This window comes from Mugil cephalus, chromosome 13, assembly GCF_022458985.1.
Source record: "Mugil cephalus isolate CIBA_MC_2020 chromosome 13, CIBA_Mcephalus_1.1, whole genome shotgun sequence".
Taxonomy (NCBI): Eukaryota; Metazoa; Chordata; class Actinopteri; order Mugiliformes; family Mugilidae; genus Mugil; species Mugil cephalus.
The window spans coordinates 19,605,936-19,625,769 of NC_061782.1; the positions used below are offsets into that span (position 1 = coordinate 19,605,936).

The 19,834-nt window shown below is 41.8% G+C and overlaps 2 protein-coding genes across 5 annotated transcripts; one reads left to right on the forward strand and one right to left on the reverse strand.

Moving 5' to 3' along the window:
- Positions 1-794: 794 nt before the first annotated feature.
- On the forward strand, positions 795-9,649 carry cfap36 (cilia and flagella associated protein 36). Of its 4 annotated transcripts, XM_047602766.1 has the most exons (13): positions 795-1,178; positions 1,556-1,620; positions 1,749-1,850; positions 3,587-3,701; positions 3,793-3,880; positions 5,503-5,662; positions 5,934-6,023; positions 6,609-6,684; positions 6,996-7,174; positions 7,404-7,571; positions 7,733-7,743; positions 7,883-7,996; positions 8,400-9,649. In XM_047602766.1, the coding sequence occupies exons 1-13, from the start codon at positions 1,073-1,075 to the stop codon at positions 8,458-8,460; spliced, it is 1,335 nt and encodes a 444-aa protein (XP_047458722.1). In that variant the 5' UTR covers positions 795-1,072; the 3' UTR covers positions 8,461-9,649. The 4 variants fall into 4 exon arrangements, with proteins under 4 accessions (XP_047458722.1, XP_047458721.1, XP_047458723.1 ...); XM_047602765.1 differs by lacking the exon at positions 7,733-7,743 and having other exon boundaries at positions 796-1,178; XM_047602767.1 differs by lacking the exons at positions 5,934-6,023; positions 7,733-7,743 and having other exon boundaries at positions 798-1,178.
- Positions 9,650-9,923: 274 nt separating this feature from the next.
- Positions 9,924-19,158, reverse strand: ppp4r3b (protein phosphatase 4, regulatory subunit 3B). Its single transcript, XM_047602764.1, has 16 exons — positions 18,708-19,158; positions 18,059-18,114; positions 17,527-17,625; positions 16,774-17,397; positions 16,008-16,085; positions 15,591-15,707; positions 15,295-15,408; positions 14,328-14,459; positions 13,956-14,052; positions 13,835-13,876; positions 13,470-13,628; positions 13,172-13,341; positions 12,942-13,081; positions 12,704-12,849; positions 12,485-12,621; positions 9,924-12,124 (listed from the first exon to the last, which is right to left on the reverse strand). Exons 1-16 carry the CDS (start codon positions 18,847-18,849, stop codon positions 12,020-12,022), a joined length of 2,358 nt encoding a protein of 785 aa, XP_047458720.1. The 5' UTR covers positions 18,850-19,158; the 3' UTR covers positions 9,924-12,019.
- Positions 19,159-19,834: the final 676 nt, after the last annotated feature.

The following is a 19,834-nucleotide window of genomic DNA, read 5'->3' on the forward strand; positions in this document are numbered from 1 at the left end:
GGCAGTCAGATCCCGTAAGTAGTCTGAATCAACGGGCCTCCAGCTAAGTCAAGGTTATAACAGAAATAAACCAGTTGATAATAATTGTATGAGGACTTTGATTTCAAATATTTTTAAGCATTAGCATTTTTTTATAATCTACCTACCTTTGAACTGCTAGGTTCTGTTGTATTTTGGTTCACTACTGAAACATTACAAACATACAGGGTTGATAAATACTGTTTCTACTATTCACTGTGCTACACACAGCATGCTGACAAGACAGATACCTACTACTACTACTATCACTACTGCAACCTCCACTGCTCTTAACTACTTCCTCAAACATATATTACAGCACAGAATACAAAAGGAATATAAAAACACCAGATATACAAGAGGAATCTACAAATGGAACTTTTTCTGAGAGCTTTTCCTCAAGCAAAGTGCAAAGTTTATGATCACCAACCACATGATCATATGGGAATGCATTCTGAATTCAAACATGTCTATACAAATGCCAAGGCATGCATGAAAATAACGTGTGATGTTGAGAGATTGTGGTCCCACAGTAAAGCATACAGTGCAAAAAAGAAAGGCATCAAGGAATTTTGCAGTGGAATCTTGGTCTGTGCACACTGCATATATAATAAATAAAATATGTGTCAATGTTTTTGCCTAGGGTGTTATTTAGGGTGTTAGATCGGGTGCATATTGATAAAAAGATCTGTGTTAATACCTTTAGGTGTGCAGACAGCAGCGGCTCCTCTGCAGTTACCTGTCTGGGCTCGACAAGAGGCGCATTGACGTAACGGTTACCCCAGCAACCGATTAAGCGTCACCATTCTCGACTCTGAAATTCATGACTGCGCATTTCTTCTCAGAGATAGTCCCGTCTCTTTGGGTGAGGAAAAAATAGCATTCACGGAGGAGTCATGGAGGATAGTGAATAAAGAACAACAAACCAGATGTCTTTCCCCCCCGTCTGTTCGGACTGTGTATGTTCGTGCTGCGAGCGAAGCTGGACGGCCCGACCTGAACCACCTCGCTGTGCCCGTGCTGTTGCCGCTAACGTTTCCAGGCGGCGGCCAACATGTCTGAGGATGATAGTGAATGGGTCGTAGAGAGCATCGTTGGCTACCTGGGAAGTCCCGAGTGGGTCATTCCCGTCACGGACTTCATGGAAAACAAATGCACAGGTAGAGCAAGTTAATTTGAGTCTTGAAGTACTCAAAGCTTCTTTGGAGCTGTGCACCGTTAGCTCGGCAGCTAAGCTAACCTGTGACTCCGACGTTGTTGTTTACGTTTCTGGTTCCGTTTGTAATATCTATGATATTTCTTCGCTTCATGTAAGGCATGCTTCGCTGTGATCCAGCCTCATGTTACTGTATTTTTGCCTTGTCATGAGGATAAAAGTAGCAAATTATACAACAGGAAATGCAACGTCGACAAGTTAGTTACATTTAGCTTACTATAAAGTTTATTTAAGCAAAAATCCTCTACGAGGTGTTAATCAGGCGTCTCTTGTAAGCTCAGAATAAATGCTAAATTATATCTTTATTTGACCTTTATTCAGTTTTCGACGATGAAGATGAAAACAAGTTATCATACACAGAAATCCATCAGCAGTACAAGAGACTGGTGAGTAGACGTTTTTTTTTCCCAGAAACCTACGTGTTCTTACAGAGTGCACTGGAACAGTCAACACAAGTTGTTTTATATTGCTGACTTGTCAAACTGGACTGGTGTAAGCTGCTTTGATTTTGCAGGTGGAGAAGCTGCTGGAGAATTACATGCAGGAGGTTGGCATCAACGAGCAGCAGTTTCTGGATGCGTGCACCTCTCCCTTTGCCAAGTCCAGAACCCTGCAGGTACTTTAAGCTCCTTGCTTGCGTTGTCAAGCCTGCCAGTTACCTGGGAGGGAGACTCAAAGAGTCCAGCCCAGTCTTTTTTTAACCTGGTGCCAAATATAATTGCTTTCCCTGTCAATGCAAATGTGTCTTTCTGATAAAGCAGCAAGATAATAAGCAGTTGTTTATATAAATAGATGAGTTAAATGCAGAGAACAAACACCTCTACTGTGGGATCAAATAAAAGACGCAATATGTGTCTGGCAGGAATGTCTTATGTCTTTAAATAAGGATACCTACCACTAGACATGATATACTTGCATATTATCATAGATGTTCTTGTCTCTTTTGAATATTCAAGTTAAATGTTGCAGTCTCATGCCCATTTTCATCGGCACTGATCAGTAGGTGTAGCACGGCTGTGCCAGGTCGACAGCGATGGAGTTCCGGATTTCATTGCAATCCTCAAGGGATTTGGATGTCATTAATTACTTGTAAGATAAATAATTAATGTCCTCAAGAAGAGTCGAGTTCTCTTTAAAGAAAGATTAAGAGCAGCAAACGTTTGCTGTATGCAACTTTTTTCTTCTGTTTATCTCTGTAGCCATGCTATATAATTTATTTTTCATATACACATTATATTGTGGGACTGCATGCATCACAATTTCATTAGTAAAACTAACACAATTTTATTAGTAAAACTAATAAAATAGTTTTACTAATAACAATTTTCGAGGTCTGCATTGAAATCAGTGAATTAACAGTTTCTAGATGCTATAGAGAAAAAAACAGGCCCATGACACAGAGACCCAAGACCATAACCTAATGTATGTTTTGGAAGAAGCAATGTGGCATAAGAGATATTGAAAGAGGGTGTGGGGGCTGAGAAGCTTGTAACCCAGTTACAGTGTATTAAGAGCTCTAAACATTTATTAAAAGGTTGGTTAGTTAGACTTGCCTAGCGTTAGCTAGCATTAGATGCGGGGCAAACCTTTCAAATGAGCCGGGAAGCCAATGTGAAAGATTAGGCCTAAGCACTGCTGTTTGTAAACACAGCTTAATTTTCAGAGCCTTGACTTGAGTGTCTACCATCCAGGAAGTACATCCTGTCCTGATCCTCAGTGGGTTAACAGGGCAAGAGAGCAATTCTGCAATTTAAAGGTCCCGCAACAGAGAACATATCAAACTTACTAAATGCCTAAACTTTTCAAATGTGTCAACATCTTAATAGTTTGAATTGTCCTCAGATGTCAGTGAGATCGTTTTATATTTGTTTGTTCTATGCGTAAAGCACCTTGGGTTGTAATTCATTTGTATGAAAGGTGCTATATAAATAAAGTTGATTTGATTTGATTTGAAACAGATGAGTAGCCACACAAGATGTAGTTTTATGCCACAAAAGGAGGTTGGTACAAAATAATCCTTGTATTTAATCTTTATGTCTGTGAAGATTATCAGTCGCCCAGTTCCCCTGTTCAAAAACAGCTTGGAGGGATCATTCATCCAAGTGGAACTGAAGAAGCCACTTGGATGATGGTGAAAAACATCCCCAAGAAAGCTCATACAGCTGCAGTTTCCCTTGCACTTATATAAACACGTATCTAAACATGCTATGAAATGACTGGCATCCAAGTTATGTGCATTTATCCATCCTCTACAGTCACAGACACTGTGTTGCACAAATATCAGTGCCATTAAGTCGCCATTACCGTGTGGTTTCAACATATATTTAAGTAGTTTCTGTTTCTGTTGTTCAGTCTGTGTTCCAGCCAGTTCTGGCTACAGACGACTTCCAGATGTTTCGCTCGCTGATGGTCCAGAAAAACATGGAGCTGCAACTTCAAGCCCTCAGGGTCATCAAAGAAACGAACGGTAGGCTGCAATAATGCGAACATACTGTATATATCCAAACGTCCACACTTGTAGAGTGAACGCTGCATGTAAACTGCCTTTGTGTGTGTAGGAGAACTCCCAGAGTGTCTGACTGATGGTGTGGACGTGATGACAGAGTTGCAGCAGCAAGAGATGAAAATCTTGCAGGAGGTTCTTAAGTAAGTCAGTTCAGCTTCATTTCTTTTCTTTTTTTTTTACTTTACACACACATACAGGTTGATTTCTCCTCTTTTCACTTACTATAGGGTTTTCATTAACATTTAAATTGCTTGCCACATCAGAATAAAGCTAAAATCCCCAGTAGAAAGAAATTTTCTCCAACAAGATATTTTGAAAGGTAGAATCAAAGAAATACCATAATCCACAAATTGTCAGTTATGTTTTAACTTGTTATCCCCATGTGGCTGTCACTCTTAAAATTAGATTTGCATTAAAGGAGTTTCCAGATTTTCTTCATGTACCACTGCTCGTATGCACCCAGGCGTTTAGAAGCTCCCTGCTGCCTAATGGGATTTTGCTGGTGACAGCCAGGCCAAGTAGAACACGCAGTGTGTAATGGGACTGCACGGCTAAGCTCATTAGGGTACAGCTAATGTACAGCTAATTTAGGTTTGAGGGACTGACACTGAGCAAGCAGCAGACGAAAAACTGTATTTTAATTTCTCTTGTCTTACCAGAGTCTTGGCCATACCGGCATTAAATTCCAGGGTCCACTCCCTTTCAGATCATTACAGATTTCAGTTCAGTTGGTACCTTTTGAAGCTACTGGATGACTGAGAAGGTCGAAGGATCACACCACTATCCGCTATGTGCTCGTGGCAGAACCACAGTGTATAAGGAATTAATGGCAGCTATGGGCATGTTGTGTGTTACTGCAGCATTGCTTTTTGAAGTTAGATGGTGGACATGATAGATGGAGTGTTTGTCCACTTCGAATGTCATGGTAGTTCACATCAGTGTGGACTGAAAATCATCTTAGAAAGACTTCCAAGATGGTAACAAATTTAGACGACCAAATTTTCCTTGTAGAGTATGATCGTTGTTTCTGCATTTCATGTAATAACCTGCTGATACAATGATTTTCTGCAAATGCCTTTGAATGCACCATGAGGGAATTCTTTAGTTTCTCACTGCAGCTGCATTACTATGCTATGATGTCGTAGCGTAACTAGATGTTTACTGTGATGTATGTGTGGCATGACATTTACCCTGTGGATTTGGTAGTTAAGTCAAATGCACTGAAATATTATCACTTAAAGCACACGTTTTAGAGTAATTATTTTGCAGTTCAAATGTATTGTGCTGTCATGTTGTCTTATCTGAATCTTTTGGAATTCATCTTGACAGAAGTCCCAGTCCCAGCATCTCTTAGTGTACCCGTATACCTACGATCAAGTGCTTTGCAGAAGCCTCCACTAGGGCAGTTTAAGCTATTAAATAAATCAAATTAAAGGATCTGTGGACTGAGTTAGGTAATATTGTAGTTATCGCATGGAAATCCCTGACATAGCTTGGCTATTCTAGATCTACTGTTTGTGCTATGAGCCAAGGGTCAAAGGATCAATAGAACCGGCTAAACTCTGATTTACTCTTAAATGCTCTTAGCACACCCGAGCTACTAAACATACTCTGCCCACAGCCCAAATGGGCTCTGGGATATTGAGCAGTAAGATCACATTCAGATGTTTCAGACTGTATTAACTGTATGCATTGTTCAAAGGATTACCCAAATATAAAACTAACATTAGCTGATATTTTTCCCCTTCTTATTTATGCATAGAAAGTCGAAAGAGGAGTACGATGAGGAAATGTCCAGGAAGTTGCTTGTGGAGGAAGAGGTCGGTTCCACCTCCAGCAGATGTTCTGATAAGCCTGTGGCAGAGATTGATGAGGCCAAGACGTCCACGTCTTCTCCCGGCCAACAGAGCAACGCTGCCAAGGTAAATAATCATGAGCCGGATGAGCCAATAAAACCTGTAGACCAGCCAAACACTGGAACCTCTTGTAATCCCTGTGGGGCTTCTTTTGCAAGACACCAACCAGAAACCTGTCCTATAAAAGATGATGATTCTGATTTCTGGAAACCTGCAGCATCAGTGGAACACATACCTCATGTTTACTTGTAATTATTTTTACATGCTGTAAAGTAAAGCCTGACCTGTCCTTAATAACTTCACACTGTCTCCAATGTGCTATTCATTCCATGCTAAGGCCAAACCTGAGGGTAATGGTGACAACAGCACCAGTAATGGTCACCACACCCCACTAGTGAACGGGAACACTGCCACTGAGGTTCCTCTGGTAACTGAACCACCCATGTTTTAATCAGTGACTCAATCATGATTAAACCACAGCTTACTGTCCAATCTAAGGATGCATTAATACCGTTTCAATTCCATCTTTATTGGTTAACAGAGTGAACATGGTAGACAAATGTTCTTTTTGTTCTATTGGTTAGAGTTTTGGCACCGTAGTCCTGCTATTATTTACAAAAATGAATCAGGGATATGATCCGATGTGCACTGTGTTTTACACTTGTGCTGGCACGACATCCGACCTTGGTATCACTGCATCCTGAGGGCACACTTAGTCAGCTCCATAGCCTGCATAGTAGATACGTCATGTAGCAGCTTTGTAGTCATACATTAGATCACTCCTTTGCTCAAACGTTTGCCGGCTGCAGTGTTTACACATCATGGACAGTATTGAAACTGATGTGAAATAATTAAAGGTATTTTGTTTTACACCCAGTTATTCATCAGTCCGGGGTCTCCCTCTGACTGATGAATTTCCAGCACTGGTTTGTTGCAATGGTTAACAGAAGCTTGATGAAGATGCCGTGTTTGTGTTGTATGTTTATTAATGGCTCGGACTCCGTCCGTCCAGGTCAACCATTCCAAGAGAGAAGGCGGCAAGACTTCTGCCACAGCAAAGAGCAGCTCCTCCTCTAAATCAACACCAGGTAACTCAGAGAGATCGAACATTTCACCAACTCTGAAACACACATAGGTGGTCTGCTGCACTTATTTTATTTCTAACTTAAGAGAGCGTTGAATAAATGATCACTTTTCAAAACAGTTTAACCACTGAAGGACGATGTGGATTACCAATTTCATATACTGCATGTGTTAAATGCAGATACATTTTTCTTATTGACTCATAAATAAGCTACACCAATATTCCTGCTAGTATTACAGATAAAGTAAGATTTGTTGAAGGTATTATTTTTAATAATCATCCAGTGGCAGCCTACCAAACTGTTTATGTGTACAGGTGTGGAGGCCAGAGTACTTCCAGCAGTGAGAGCCCCTGTAAAGCCCAGTGAGCCGTCCACCTGCACCAGTCCTCAGACCAAGGAGCAGAGCGGCAGCAGCAGCAGCAGCAGCCAGACCTCAGCCGAGGCGTGGCTGGAGGAGGCGCACAAGGAGGCTGGTTTCTCTAAGCCATATAAAGTGAGTCTGTGTGTCTGCAGCTCATCATCTGTGACACGCAAGATGCTTCGTGTTATTGTCCCAATCGTATTTGTCATGACGAGACGAGCTGTTTCTGTAGACAAATTCCCACATGATAAATGCAGCAGGTGTTAAATAAACACAGTCCAACAGCTGAGATCAAAGTTCAGAATGGTGTTATGTGCTCCTCTCGTCCTCCTGTCTGACCGTCTCCTCCTCTTCCCTCCAGGAGTTGTCGGCGTCACAGCAGGAGCAGCTCCAGCAGAGGGCAGCGTATCTGCGTCAGCAGCGAGACAAGCTGCACGCGCTCCGAAAAGAACAGCAGAAAACCAGGCAGATGACCCCACCAGAGGAGGCGCCCACCAAACCCACACCAGCACCCACCAGCACAACACCGGTAAATACGGCCTCCTCCTTCCTCACGCCTCTTCTTCACAGGGAGGTCAGGATCTTTGACCTGACTGTAGGAGACCTTGTGGTTTATAACAGGGACCTAATGGCTCAAGACAAAATGTTTTGATTATGTCTCATACTGGCTTGTATCTGTCCACACTGCAGCATCCAGAACAGTCAGTATCCACAGTTCTTTTCATCTATTTATCAGTCCTCTTGATTAAACCCACGTTTTACTCCCACTTCTTATTCTTTTTCTTTCTCCTGGTTCGTTTTCTTAATTTCCTCCTCCCCGTTTCTGGTCGGGTCTGTCAGGAGGCAGAGGGGCAGTCCCAGAGGAATGGGGCCTGTTCTCCTCCTCCTCCTCCCCCTCCTCTTGCTCCTGCTCCTCCTACAGCACAACACTCTCCTAACTCCTCCAATCAGAAGGTGATCCATCAGCTGCCTCTGCCTGATGTGAACCCGTGTTGTCGTTCATGCCTCTCGTGTTGATTTTGCTGTGTAGTGCTCTCTCCGTTTTCTCTGTCGAAACCTTGTCAAACTGGCTGGAAATTCTCCGCCTCCATCTTTCAAGGTCTTCAATTTAAAGAATATCAATTCACCATTAAATCTGGGATGTTTTCTACATGATTATTTGCTTTGAAAACCTTGAAAATGTCGGCGCAGTTAATCGGGATTCCCAATAGCAGCTGATTTAGTTTTCTTGCTAATAAATGTAAACTTGCTTGGTGGCATTTAAGTAGTCTCTCCTGCTGCTTTTTCACTCCCTTAACATCTGAAGCCATCAGTGGTCATTATTAACACTACTTCCTGGTCTGGTCTCTTTCCGCAGGAGATATCTGCTGAAGAGAGGAAGAAGCTCCAGAAGAGAAAGCATCTGGCTGACAAGCTGAAAGAAGAAGTGATCAAGAAATAACTTCCCCTCCTAGTGCAATAATCTTGTTTCTGTCCTGTCCCTTTACTCTGTTAATTCAGACACATGGCTTCCTTCTCACTGCCACATAATCCACTTCACGTTAGAGTTTTTCTCCAAAGAATCATAAAAAGTACAAGATCTTCCTTCTTCAGAGTTTCACTGCTGTCTAGAGCAAGAAGTGTGCATCTCATTTTCTGATTATACCAGTGGACCCTCTCTACTCTAACAAGCCACACAAGTATTCAAAGGTTTCTTTTAGCGAGAATTCTGCTAAAGTTAGTTGGAAATGGTTTTTATTTGACTTCAAATTAGTAGATGATGATGATTGTGTCCAAAATCACCCTTCATTTACCACTAAGTGCACTATATTTACTTTAATGATGCTTTAGAGTCTAAAAAAAAAAGGCAAAAAAAGTTACTGGCTCTTTCATGCTCTTTGTACCTTTAAAAATCCTACACGATAAGTACACTACTCGCTAGACATCTCTGGAGCGGCAACAATTCAACGGCTGGTCAATCGACAGCCACTTTTGTCATTTTACAGCGAAGGTGCACATGAAAAATATTATTTTGACACGTAACTGTTGAGCTCAATGGAATTTTTCAATTTTCTTCCATTTTATAGATGATAATTCAAGACGGTGACCGTCAGAATAGTTTGTTGCGGCAAAAGTGTCACACAACAATGCTTTGAGTAGATGTGAAAATTATTATTATGCAACACTACATCAGTCAGTGAATGAGGTGGATGGTGTCTGAGATCCAGTTTGATTAGTGGAGGGATTCTGGACGCAGCTCGTTCCTCTGTACACGACGATTAAAGACGTTACGAGGCGTGTGACGATTCAGAGTTGGTGTTTAACCACTGCTGGTCTTGGAGAATTAGGGGCGGGCGGGGGTCGGCCATTATTGATGGCGGGAAGTTGCTTTTGGGAGGTCTTATGTTAGCATTCCCACTGTAGCAGCTCATGCTAGTTAAAGAAACACAGTGAGAGTTGTCAAGGTGAACACATCACCACGAGTTCATGACGGGGGCCAAGAGAACAGTTTCTACAAGGAGTGCAGTATTTATCTTCAAACCGATCCTCACTTAAAGAAATAATGCACCGATTTCTATGTAATATTGTTATCATGTATGCTGTTTAATAAATCACATTTTATAGAAACGCCCTGGACCTCGACTGAGTGTATAAAAACTGAAGCTTGAGTGTGTAGATGTAGACAGGCGAGTAGAGGTCAGCCTGTAGGAGCTGGTCTGAAGATGGATCTTCTGTCTTAATCAGAGACGTGTACGTTTAGCTTTCCTTAGTCAAGATGCCAGCAACTTGAAAGAAAATACCCCCCAAAAATACAGTACTAAATAAAGTATTTAGTGTGCACCATGTTCTGAAGCTGCACTGGCCAATCTGCAAATCGTTCAAACAAAGCTAGATTCACAAGTTCAATGTCAGGGTCACATTTAATTTCAAAACTTGTCAAATAAATTCATACAAATGTTAAGAATGGATAGTGGTAGTAAATGCACTTGGTACAAATTCATCAAGGGAGAGCAGAAACAGTCATATTATTGGGTGACGCTAACAGACAGGAGGAAAGACGATTTCACTGCTCAGGTGCTGTTGAATTCCTGAAAAGCACATTGGCAATCATTTTCCTTGTGCTCCCACCCTGCTGCTCATGGTGCAACTCAGACAGTTGAAGATAATGGTGCCATCTAGCATTTTCTTAGTAAGTCTCGATTTCCCTTCATCTGCCCCTCAGTGTGCTTGTTATGAGATCAGGAGAGAAGATCTATTCCAGCCTGAAACGTCCTTCTGACACTGTCAAGCCTGTGGTGTGTCAGAAATACTCCTCTTGAACAACACTGCAGGGTTAAATCATCTTTATCATAACTAATAAAAACATTCATTCAATTAAAAACAGTAAAAAAGAAAAAAAAAGAAAAAAGAAAAATGTTTTCCTTCCACTTAAAATTGATCTGCAGAGTTTTAATTGGCCAAAGGAAACTTTGAAATGAGCCACACATCGCGAGACTGAACTGATCTCAACTGGAGCGGACCATCCTGGACCTTCAAACTGGGACAAGAGCCTCCGAGCACCTCGACTCACCAGAATCCTCCGCCACTCAGAAATAAATTAGACGCTACAACGGCTAGCAGTGTTACAGACAAGGTGGGTATGTCGGTGTTTCTGATGCAAATTAAACTCTGAACCTGAGATCTGTCTGGGAGGGGGCGCGCCGAAACCTGCACCTCGCGAAGCGAACGTGCTCCGAGCACACCAACAGCTCAGGTCTGCCACCCAGTTAAAAGTGAGGCTGGACTTGGGACGAGTCCGGAGCATCGTGACGGGGACGCTACGTCTTAAAACCGACTAAAATACAAAACTCCAGACACCCTCAAAATGTTGGCTGCAAAAATGACTTTACTGCAGTTTTAATACGTTATTTTTTTAAAACCAGCATTTGCGACTTCTCTGCATTTTACATTAAATCAAATGAACTGACTGAAAGGGTGAACAGTGACCCCCACTTTTTTGTGTAACAAAAACAAACAAAAAAAAAAATACACAAGCAAGTAGGCATCTCTCTCCCCTTTCAAAAATCACATCAGGGGCAAATGATTAAAAAGAAAAAAAAAAAAAAAAAGAACATCTGTACAGTACTTAAACATTTCGTGAAATACAGGATTTCTGGTTGACGCAGTCCTGTGCGTAATACGCTGTGTGTTGTTTTGTGTGTGCCTTGACCAAATTGACGCCATGGCTTTTGAAAGTTTGAGTCCTGCTCCTCTGGATCTAAGCATCGATACTGAGTACTGAGTTTCCATCCTGGCTGACGCGTCAGCTCCCTCGTCTCTCAGAATTTTTGAATGATTTTTCTACGTCTCCTAGATCCCTCTACCCCCCCCCAAACAAAAGTTCTGTGGCGGGGCGGCACACGTGGCTTCAGCCAGTCAAGCTTTCTATAACTATCGTGGCTAGTCCTGCTAGCCTGACTGGCCTGCTGAGCAGTTCATATATACTGGCTGGTTGTGTTCTGGCTTTCCCAGTCTCTGGAGCACATTGGTTCAGGTTCAAGAAAGGATGAAAGGGAGAGTGGCTACTGTTGGAGCAGGAGCAGCAACAGAGGAAAAAAATTGGGAAATGACTCAGGACTCTGATTCATCCTCTGATTGGTACACGGGATGGTGGAAACTAGTTCAGAAAGAAGAGCATGGGTGAGTTCGCCAAGGGTCTCCTCGGCAGGAAGAAAGGAGATTTGGAGGCAACGGGAAGAAGAAAAATCAACAAGCTGAGGGAACAGATTGATTTGTCTTTCTTTCCAAAAGGGAAACCTTTCACCTCCTTCCACGGAGGGAAGAAAGAGGAGCAGATATGAGAAGTGACTGAGTGAGGGTGGAGCTCGTCTTTGCCCGTCTCCTCAGAGAGACTGACAGGTGGCACAGTCAGGCCAGGGACCAATGAGACGACCAGAGGAGGGTTGATGGGAGGGACTCTGTGTCCATCCACCACGACTGAAGGGAGGACAACAAGCCTTAAGAACTCAAACGGGGCCGCTTCCTTGGAGACTGTTCTTCCTCCTCCTCATCTTCTTCTTCATCCTCATCGTCAGGGTAATCCACCAAACCAACCATAGCGGTCTGAGAGCAACAGGAAGAGACAACGATCATTGATAAAAATGCCAAACACAAGCAAGTTAAACACTTAAAAACATCCTTGGTGGTGATTTATGCTGTATGTTAATCATGATCAGTTGTCACTACTTGAGGAAAGAGAACATTATGAACTCAGCCTCAAACATCAGCTCATACTGAGCATTAACAGGTTTAATAACATCAACAGGTTGTGTTGTGGCTTGTCTGCAGAGCTGTGAGATAACACAGAAACCACGGTGTGAACACTGAATACGTCTGTCCCATACACATCGTCAATGGTAATGATGTTAAAGTGTCCTGGGCTCAGATCTCTACCTCTCAGTACTACTTGTAAAGACGTGGTACCTTCACTACTGGTGTGGCAGGAAGAGCAACTGTCTTGACAGAGGAAGCTGAACTGTTGTTGGGAGTGGTGGGTGGAGAGGCAGGTGGGATCCCAGCAGCTTTCCCGTTGTTGGCACCATTAGCCCCGTTGGCAGCTCCTGTGAGAGAGACACTTGTGTTACAATCTCAAGAGGGAGAGTTGGCAGGAAAAGGGCACACAATAACACCGGGGCTGCTTACCTTTTTTGGCTTCCATGTACTTGCCGTAGCTATCAGAGAAGTCATCCTCCATCCTCTTCTCCACTGCCTCTCCGTCATCATCGTCATCATCATCGTTGAACCACAAATCTTCGTCCTCGTCCAACGACCGCGCATCTCTGCGATATCTACAGGGGTGACGTTCATTAGGTACAGTTACCTTTAGAGAACAAGTAAATAATAAAATATGTGTCCGGACGTTCGTATCCAGGCTACTGACCTGTTGAGTCTCTGACTCTGCCTGTCTTTCTCCTGCTCATACCTGCCTTTCAGGCCCTTGAAAGTCTGGACATACTCAATGGATTCAAGTGCTTTGTAGAAGTTATCCACAATGTGAGCTATGAGAGATTTGATGTCCTCCTAGAAACACAATGCGGAAAATGATCATCTTGTGCAAATGATACGAAAACTAAAACATTTTTCATCAAGGCAGAACTTGTGTTCACGCACCACTTTAATGAACTCAAAGAGCTCTATGATGGCTGAGTTGAGGAGGTTGTATCTGGTGCCATTGTCCAGCAGGGCATTAATGACAGGCTCAAACAAGTTCCCTTTGATGATGTAACGGTTGTAGTATTCGTCTTTTAGACCAATGATCCTGCGCATAAAACGCAGAGCACCTTGGACAAAAAGAGATCGCAGCTTCATTGGTTATGGTTTACTCACAAAGGCATTACAATGATTGACAGATCATTCTGAGAAAGAAAAACAAAAGTGCAGTAAGGTGTGCTTGTATTTGCTGACTTACAAAGAGCAAGGAAAGTGTGTTTTGAGTTCATGAGCACCAACACTCTCCGGAGCAGGTCTTTGTTCATGATGTAAGTCTTGATGTGATAGGTGTGGTGCTCCACACAAAAGGTCAGAAGCTCCAGGATCAGTGCCAGCAGTTGAGCTGTCTGGAAGTTGTCTACACAAACAAAACCACTTCATGTCAGGACATTACAAATATGCAATGGAACATTTCCAAAATTCACACCTAAGCTGCCAACTACACCTTAGTTTTACAAGTGAAATTAATTTGTACAACTCAAGTTAAATGCCATCTGACAAATCGCAACAAACTGAACACAAATGTGTTGACTGTTAAAGTTTGCTGAGATTCCCGACACACACCTGGACAGACTGGATTGATCTTTGTTGATCCCTCTTGCAGCTCTAAAAAGGAACAAGAGAATAATCAGTAACTGTTTTATGATATCGTCTGAATGACTTTGGTTCAACTTCTCCAGCTTACCTTTCTTGTCATGTGCAGTATTTGCCAGCAGAGGAGCCGTGAGCACATGCATGCAGTACTTGTAGAAGAAACTCAGAAATTCTGTCTTCTCTGTTTTCTAAAAGTAAACACACAAGAATTGTTTTGCATTGTCCTTACTCATTTTAAATGCAGATAAAACCAATCTCAGGACTTACAAACACTAGTTCTGCTATACATTTCTTAAGACAAAGAGATCTGGCAAGAAGCACAGGCATTTGGATATGGCATATGGATAAAATCAACTATATAAGCAAGAAAGATCCGAGTCTGTAGTGCTAATCAACGATGAAGAATGCATTCTTGTCTTTCAGCATCTCACAAACCTAGTTGGCTGCGTTTTGTTTTGCTTACATTGGTTGAAGCCAGCATGTTCTCAGGGTCAATGAGAGTCCTAAGTAGACCCATCAGCTGAACCGCACCTCCCAACTCTGGGTCAGAGTCACAAATCATCTGCTTGATCACGACATTTATCAGCAGAACATCCTGGAACACATAGAAAAAGGCAGAGAAGATCAAGTCAGCATTACTCATATTACTTTATTCCTACAGCCTTGTTTACATCCTCCATAGATGGTTTGAAAGTTTCAAACATTTGTGTGCCTTAAATAAAGTTTTCTGAATCTGAATACAGTTTTGGACTTATATAGCAATCCAGAATTCCAGAGTAAATGGATTCCCTGAGCTACTGTGTAAACCCTTCGTTTTCTGTGTAGAATTAGAAAAACAAAAATGGAGCCTTATCAAATACCAGTAGCTCAAACTAGACTTTCACACAAGTTTTGCAAATGATGATGTACTTATAGCCTACAACACTTGGCTGGGTGCGATTCTATTATGTCCAAGTATGAGGGTAAATATTGGCAGTGTGGGGATAATGACGTTTCAAGTTTAACAGAAAACATTGTGCCTTTGAAGTAAAAGTGAAGCTGAACTTCATTAGGTGCTGAACTTGATATGGCCCAGCAATCAGTTGAGTTGTCACAGGTCCAACTTTACAGTCGTGTCACAACAAGCAAATCCATTTTTACTAAACATCTGAATTACAGCTATATGTGCAAAAAGGTCAAAATCCAGGCAACTTATTTTGTTTTGTGAACAAATTCCTCAAACGGTATGATATAGTGTTTGCAGGATAATTGAACCAATTTAATTCATAATGAGTGCTCTACGGACCTGGCTGGTGAAGAACTGAGAACGGGTGCAGCAGTGAGATAAAAACCAAAATGAGAGAAAAATCATGGCAGTGTGTTTTGTATAAAACATGCAGCGGTTTGCTGGCTTTAAAGAGCACAGCCAGACTTGTGGGGTTGTTACTTACGCCGTCTGTCTGAGGTTCCTGCATGACAAACTCCCTGACCATGGAGGGGCTGAATTCCACCAGGTAAGAGAAGATGTCAGTAGCTGCTGCCCTCACCTGCAGGTCATCCATTCCCTAAACAGGAGACAAACATAAAACAATATGAGTTGATGACAAATATAGCGAGGGGGACTTCTTGACACAAACATTTTCCCAACTGAGCATTCATAAGCAAAAAAGGGATGTAAAGAGGATCAAAGACCTACTTCACTACCACTAACTTTGATATTCACATTCATGCAATTCCCAGAACATACCATGACTATTTCAAGAGCAGGTAAAATTCCTAGATTTGCCAGGGTTTTGAAGAAGGCGTCCCTGTTTTGTGGCTGCAGCGTTTGTGAAAAAGCACAAAATTCCTTGACAAAGTTCACCTGAGGAGCAGAGAGAAACTTAATAAACACAATTGTTTTGTCAATTCTAGACTGTTTAACTTTTCGTTTGTTAAATAAATGCCAACTCTATCAACCCATAAAAGGAATTATAGGTCTGTAAAGATGGCGCAGCACAAACCAAAGGACAAAGGCGAGATTCACATCAAAATCTGAAAATATGAACTTGTGTGGAAGAGGCAGTATTATCATCCATCATCAATCATTACAGCAATGAAAGTTGACTTTACAAAACCGTCGTACTACCATCGTGTTAGAAAAACATTTGGGTCAGGGACTTACAAGCTCTCTTCTTTTACTGTCTTCTGTGGCCTCATCTGTGAGCTGTGCAAACACTTCTGTTAGGAACTTTTCATCCTCCTGTGGCAAAGTCAAAATAGGGATACGAAATTAAAACAAGAAAAAGAAAATAAGGACAGGATACCCAATCTTGGGTCAAGTTTGGCTGAAACAAGACTTAAAAATAACCTTGCAACAACTCAAAGAAACCAATGATACAGAGAAACACAATTAATAGATACCAAACACTTGATTGTTGAACAGAAGGACAGTAAAATACTGTTTTCATTATGAAAATAATTGTGTGGTACAAATAACTGATATAATAATGGAGGCTTCACATAAGCGCCACACTAAAATCCACTTACATGGCCTTTTAAAAGAGTTTTCTGTTTTTATTTTTAACTGGTTGCTCACATTACAAAATTTGATACAGACACATCTTCCACTTGTGGACAAATATAACCACAAGTTGTCAGCGTGATTTTTACAAGCAGATCAACAAAATTCTTTAATGCGTTAAAAATTTCCACGACATTTTCACACGATTTGACATGATTTCACAGTTTCCATTAGAAATAAAGACATTTAGAAGGGGAATTTATCAGCTTTCAAAGTCAGTCATACTACACTGGAAAATGTGACACAAGTCAAACTACATTGCAAGTTTAATAACATACTATAGGAGTATAAACTGCATGCAATTTGGTCCCAAAAACATTTACATATTGTTGATGTGCCTTATAGGAAACCTGGTTTAAATCCTTACCTGTAACATACTGACAATCTCCACCTTATTGAAGAAGATGAAGGAGTTGAGCGTGGACAGGAAGTTATCTTCAAAGAGTGATGGCGTGGGCAAGATGATGTCCTGGATGTACTGAACCCGGTAGGTCTGATGGATTTTCTGCCGCAGCTCAGAGTCTGTGATAGGTATCACCTCTTTAAACTTTGCTGTCTTGGTCAAGAATTCTCTGTGCCGCTTAGGCTGAACCAGTGCAGGATCATATTCGAGGCAACCCACCACATCCATGATACAGTCGTCAGAGAACATCACCTCAAAGAGGGCAGCTTTATTGAGGAACAAGACACCCCGGACAATCTCATAGAGGTGATGTAGGCCTTCACGGTTGTCCAGGTCCTCACATACTCTGAAGAGACCCAGAAGTTTCTTGATGTAGCCCTCACTCATTAGGGCCAGAGCGAGTTTTTCCCTTCGGATGGGTGAGGACAAGACAGAGGTAACCAGGTCAGCAATTTCCTCTAGTCGGCTTAGCTCGCAAGGAGGCAGCTCTACCAGGTGGCTCGTCTCTGGAATCTCCTCAAACCGCTCCTCCTCAGACTCATCGATGGGGTCCTGGGTGATGTCCAGAGCAGGGTCCTTGCCTTGAACCTGCCCAAGAAATTAAAGTTATTAAGACTTAAGATGGAAATACCAGTGCAGTGACTCTTCCCCTTAGAGGTAGGATCAATATTTTAGCAACAGCCAAAGTGTCAGTAAAGGTTGTTGGTTTGACATTACCTGGCAAATCTTCTCCCAGATCTCATCGCAGCCAGCCTTTTCCTGGAAACTTAGGGCAAGGTCATAGTTATCTGCTTCTGACCAGACAATGAGTGTGTCCTGTAAGGAAAATAACCAAACGTTAGAACACATAGAAATCCTTATCTCATTTGCAGCAGGGCGCATGTAACTATTCACACACAAGGGTTACATAAGCAAGACATGCTTCAAAAGAGTTAGAGCTCATATAATAAACACACACACAGAAGCCCCAGATGCCTGTAAATGTATAAACCTGGAAGCAATTGCAATTCTTTACCTCAATTCTATTCTATTTCAATTAAGTACTTTCTCTATTGTTCCCCGGACAATCTGGCAAATACTGAATTTCTATTGTCTGCCCTGCATCAATGGATATCAAGTCATCAGCAACAAGTGTTAAAATACTCTACATTTAACAGTTAGTTCTTCAAAATGTTAAACTATTAGGATACCAGCGTGAAGTATGTTCGTGTTTTTGTGGCTGATCCAGACTCCGATTATCAATACTTGCCTGCTGTTTTTGATATGCAGTATTCGGGCTTATCTTCGATTCCAACAATAGTGATCCTGAAATGCAGAGATAACATTAAATTGGAGCTAGTGTGAAGGATGAGCACATTCCTACCAATCCTTTATGGATAAAGTCAATTCATCCACCTGGATGTGAGCGGACACGACTTAATCCTGACTAATACAATGTAGCAAAAATACCAACTAAAACATTTTCAACCGAAAGACTCATTTATTACCGTATCTTTACCGGAAGTATTATTCCAGTATTGTTTACTTGCTTACCTGCATGTGAACAGGTAAAGGGTTTAGTTTAACGAGAAATAAGTTTGTTCACTTCTGACTTCACGTTGAGGGGCCACCATGCTATTGAGATCACGTCGTTCGTGTAAGTAACGAGCATGCTAGCATCAGCTAATAAAGAAATTGTGTTTTATCAAGGGAAAACCACCACGCGAATTGTTCGAACAGTGTGCATTCACTTACACAAAACACTTAAATAAATGTGTAAAAACGAGTCTAGTAACGTACACAATGAAAAATAGTATGGATAGTGGCCAACTGAAGTGTCCTGTCCTAACAACCAGGAGTTAGCACGCTAATGTTAGCCAACTTAACGCAACCGCGGATATGCTAACGGGGTAACTTACCGTCCGACTCGGCCCGAACTAATAATGATATTCCCCGTAGGCGTTCAACAAATGTAGACGAAACGTGGCCAGTGCCTCGGTCGTCCCACTGCCGTTCATCATTCAGCGTATATACTTTCACTCGCCGCCGAGTGTCCGACATGGTTAACCGAGTCGGAGCTAGCAGGCTAGCTGGCTGCTAACTAGCTATCACCTCGCCCCGTCTAGTGTTTTCCTCGACCTGTTAACTTTGTTTCCACCTGCATGTTATTAAACATGCACGTCTGAGGGAAGTTCGCAATAGCAGTAAAGTATGTCGGTAGCTACTTCAAAGACATATTACGTTTACGGCGTGGATAAAGTCAACAGGAGGCCTAATATCAAACAGTAAAATTCAGGGAGAACACAACAACTCCAACGGCCTCCTTGCTAACGTCCACAGGCCGCCATCTTGTAATCCGATCGTTGTGTCTTTTTCTTCTTCGACGTCAATCAAGCGCTAACTGCCGCGGGGGCTCCTCCTCCAGGCGGTATCGTCCAATGGCAGTAACAGGAGTTGACTGCGCCATCTATGGTTAAGAAAAGTAATAGCAGCGGACTGAGAGCAGGGTTTGAAGTTGAAAACGTAAAGCTGAATTAAAACAAACCAACTCACACTGGTGTTTTATTTGGGAAAAGTTGAGAACGAACTTTATTATACATTAAAGTCTGTCTAAGTCTAACAGTCATCAATGATCTATGGGAGGAAAATGAAAGAGACTAATAAAAGCACAATAGATAGATAGATAGATAGATAGATAGATAGATAGATAGATAGATAGATAGATAGATAGATAGATAGATAGATAGATAAGCCTTATAAGGCTTATAAGTAATGAGCCATTGTGCATCAAAGACAAGATTTGTACTTCAGCACTCCAAATAATTCCAGTTCATTCAGACTTTCTTTATAGTAGCTGCAGCATTTTTAAGATGTTATGTAATGCATTGGGAATTCAAATCAACTTAGTGGAGTAAAATCACACCAAAGATTTGTCAAATGGCTCTTGTTCATATTCAGTGGGTATGCCACATGCATAGGTTGATTTGCATGCCTTTATATGGTGTTTGTTGCAGGAAGAGCAGCAGCCACCAATGAGACTAAACTG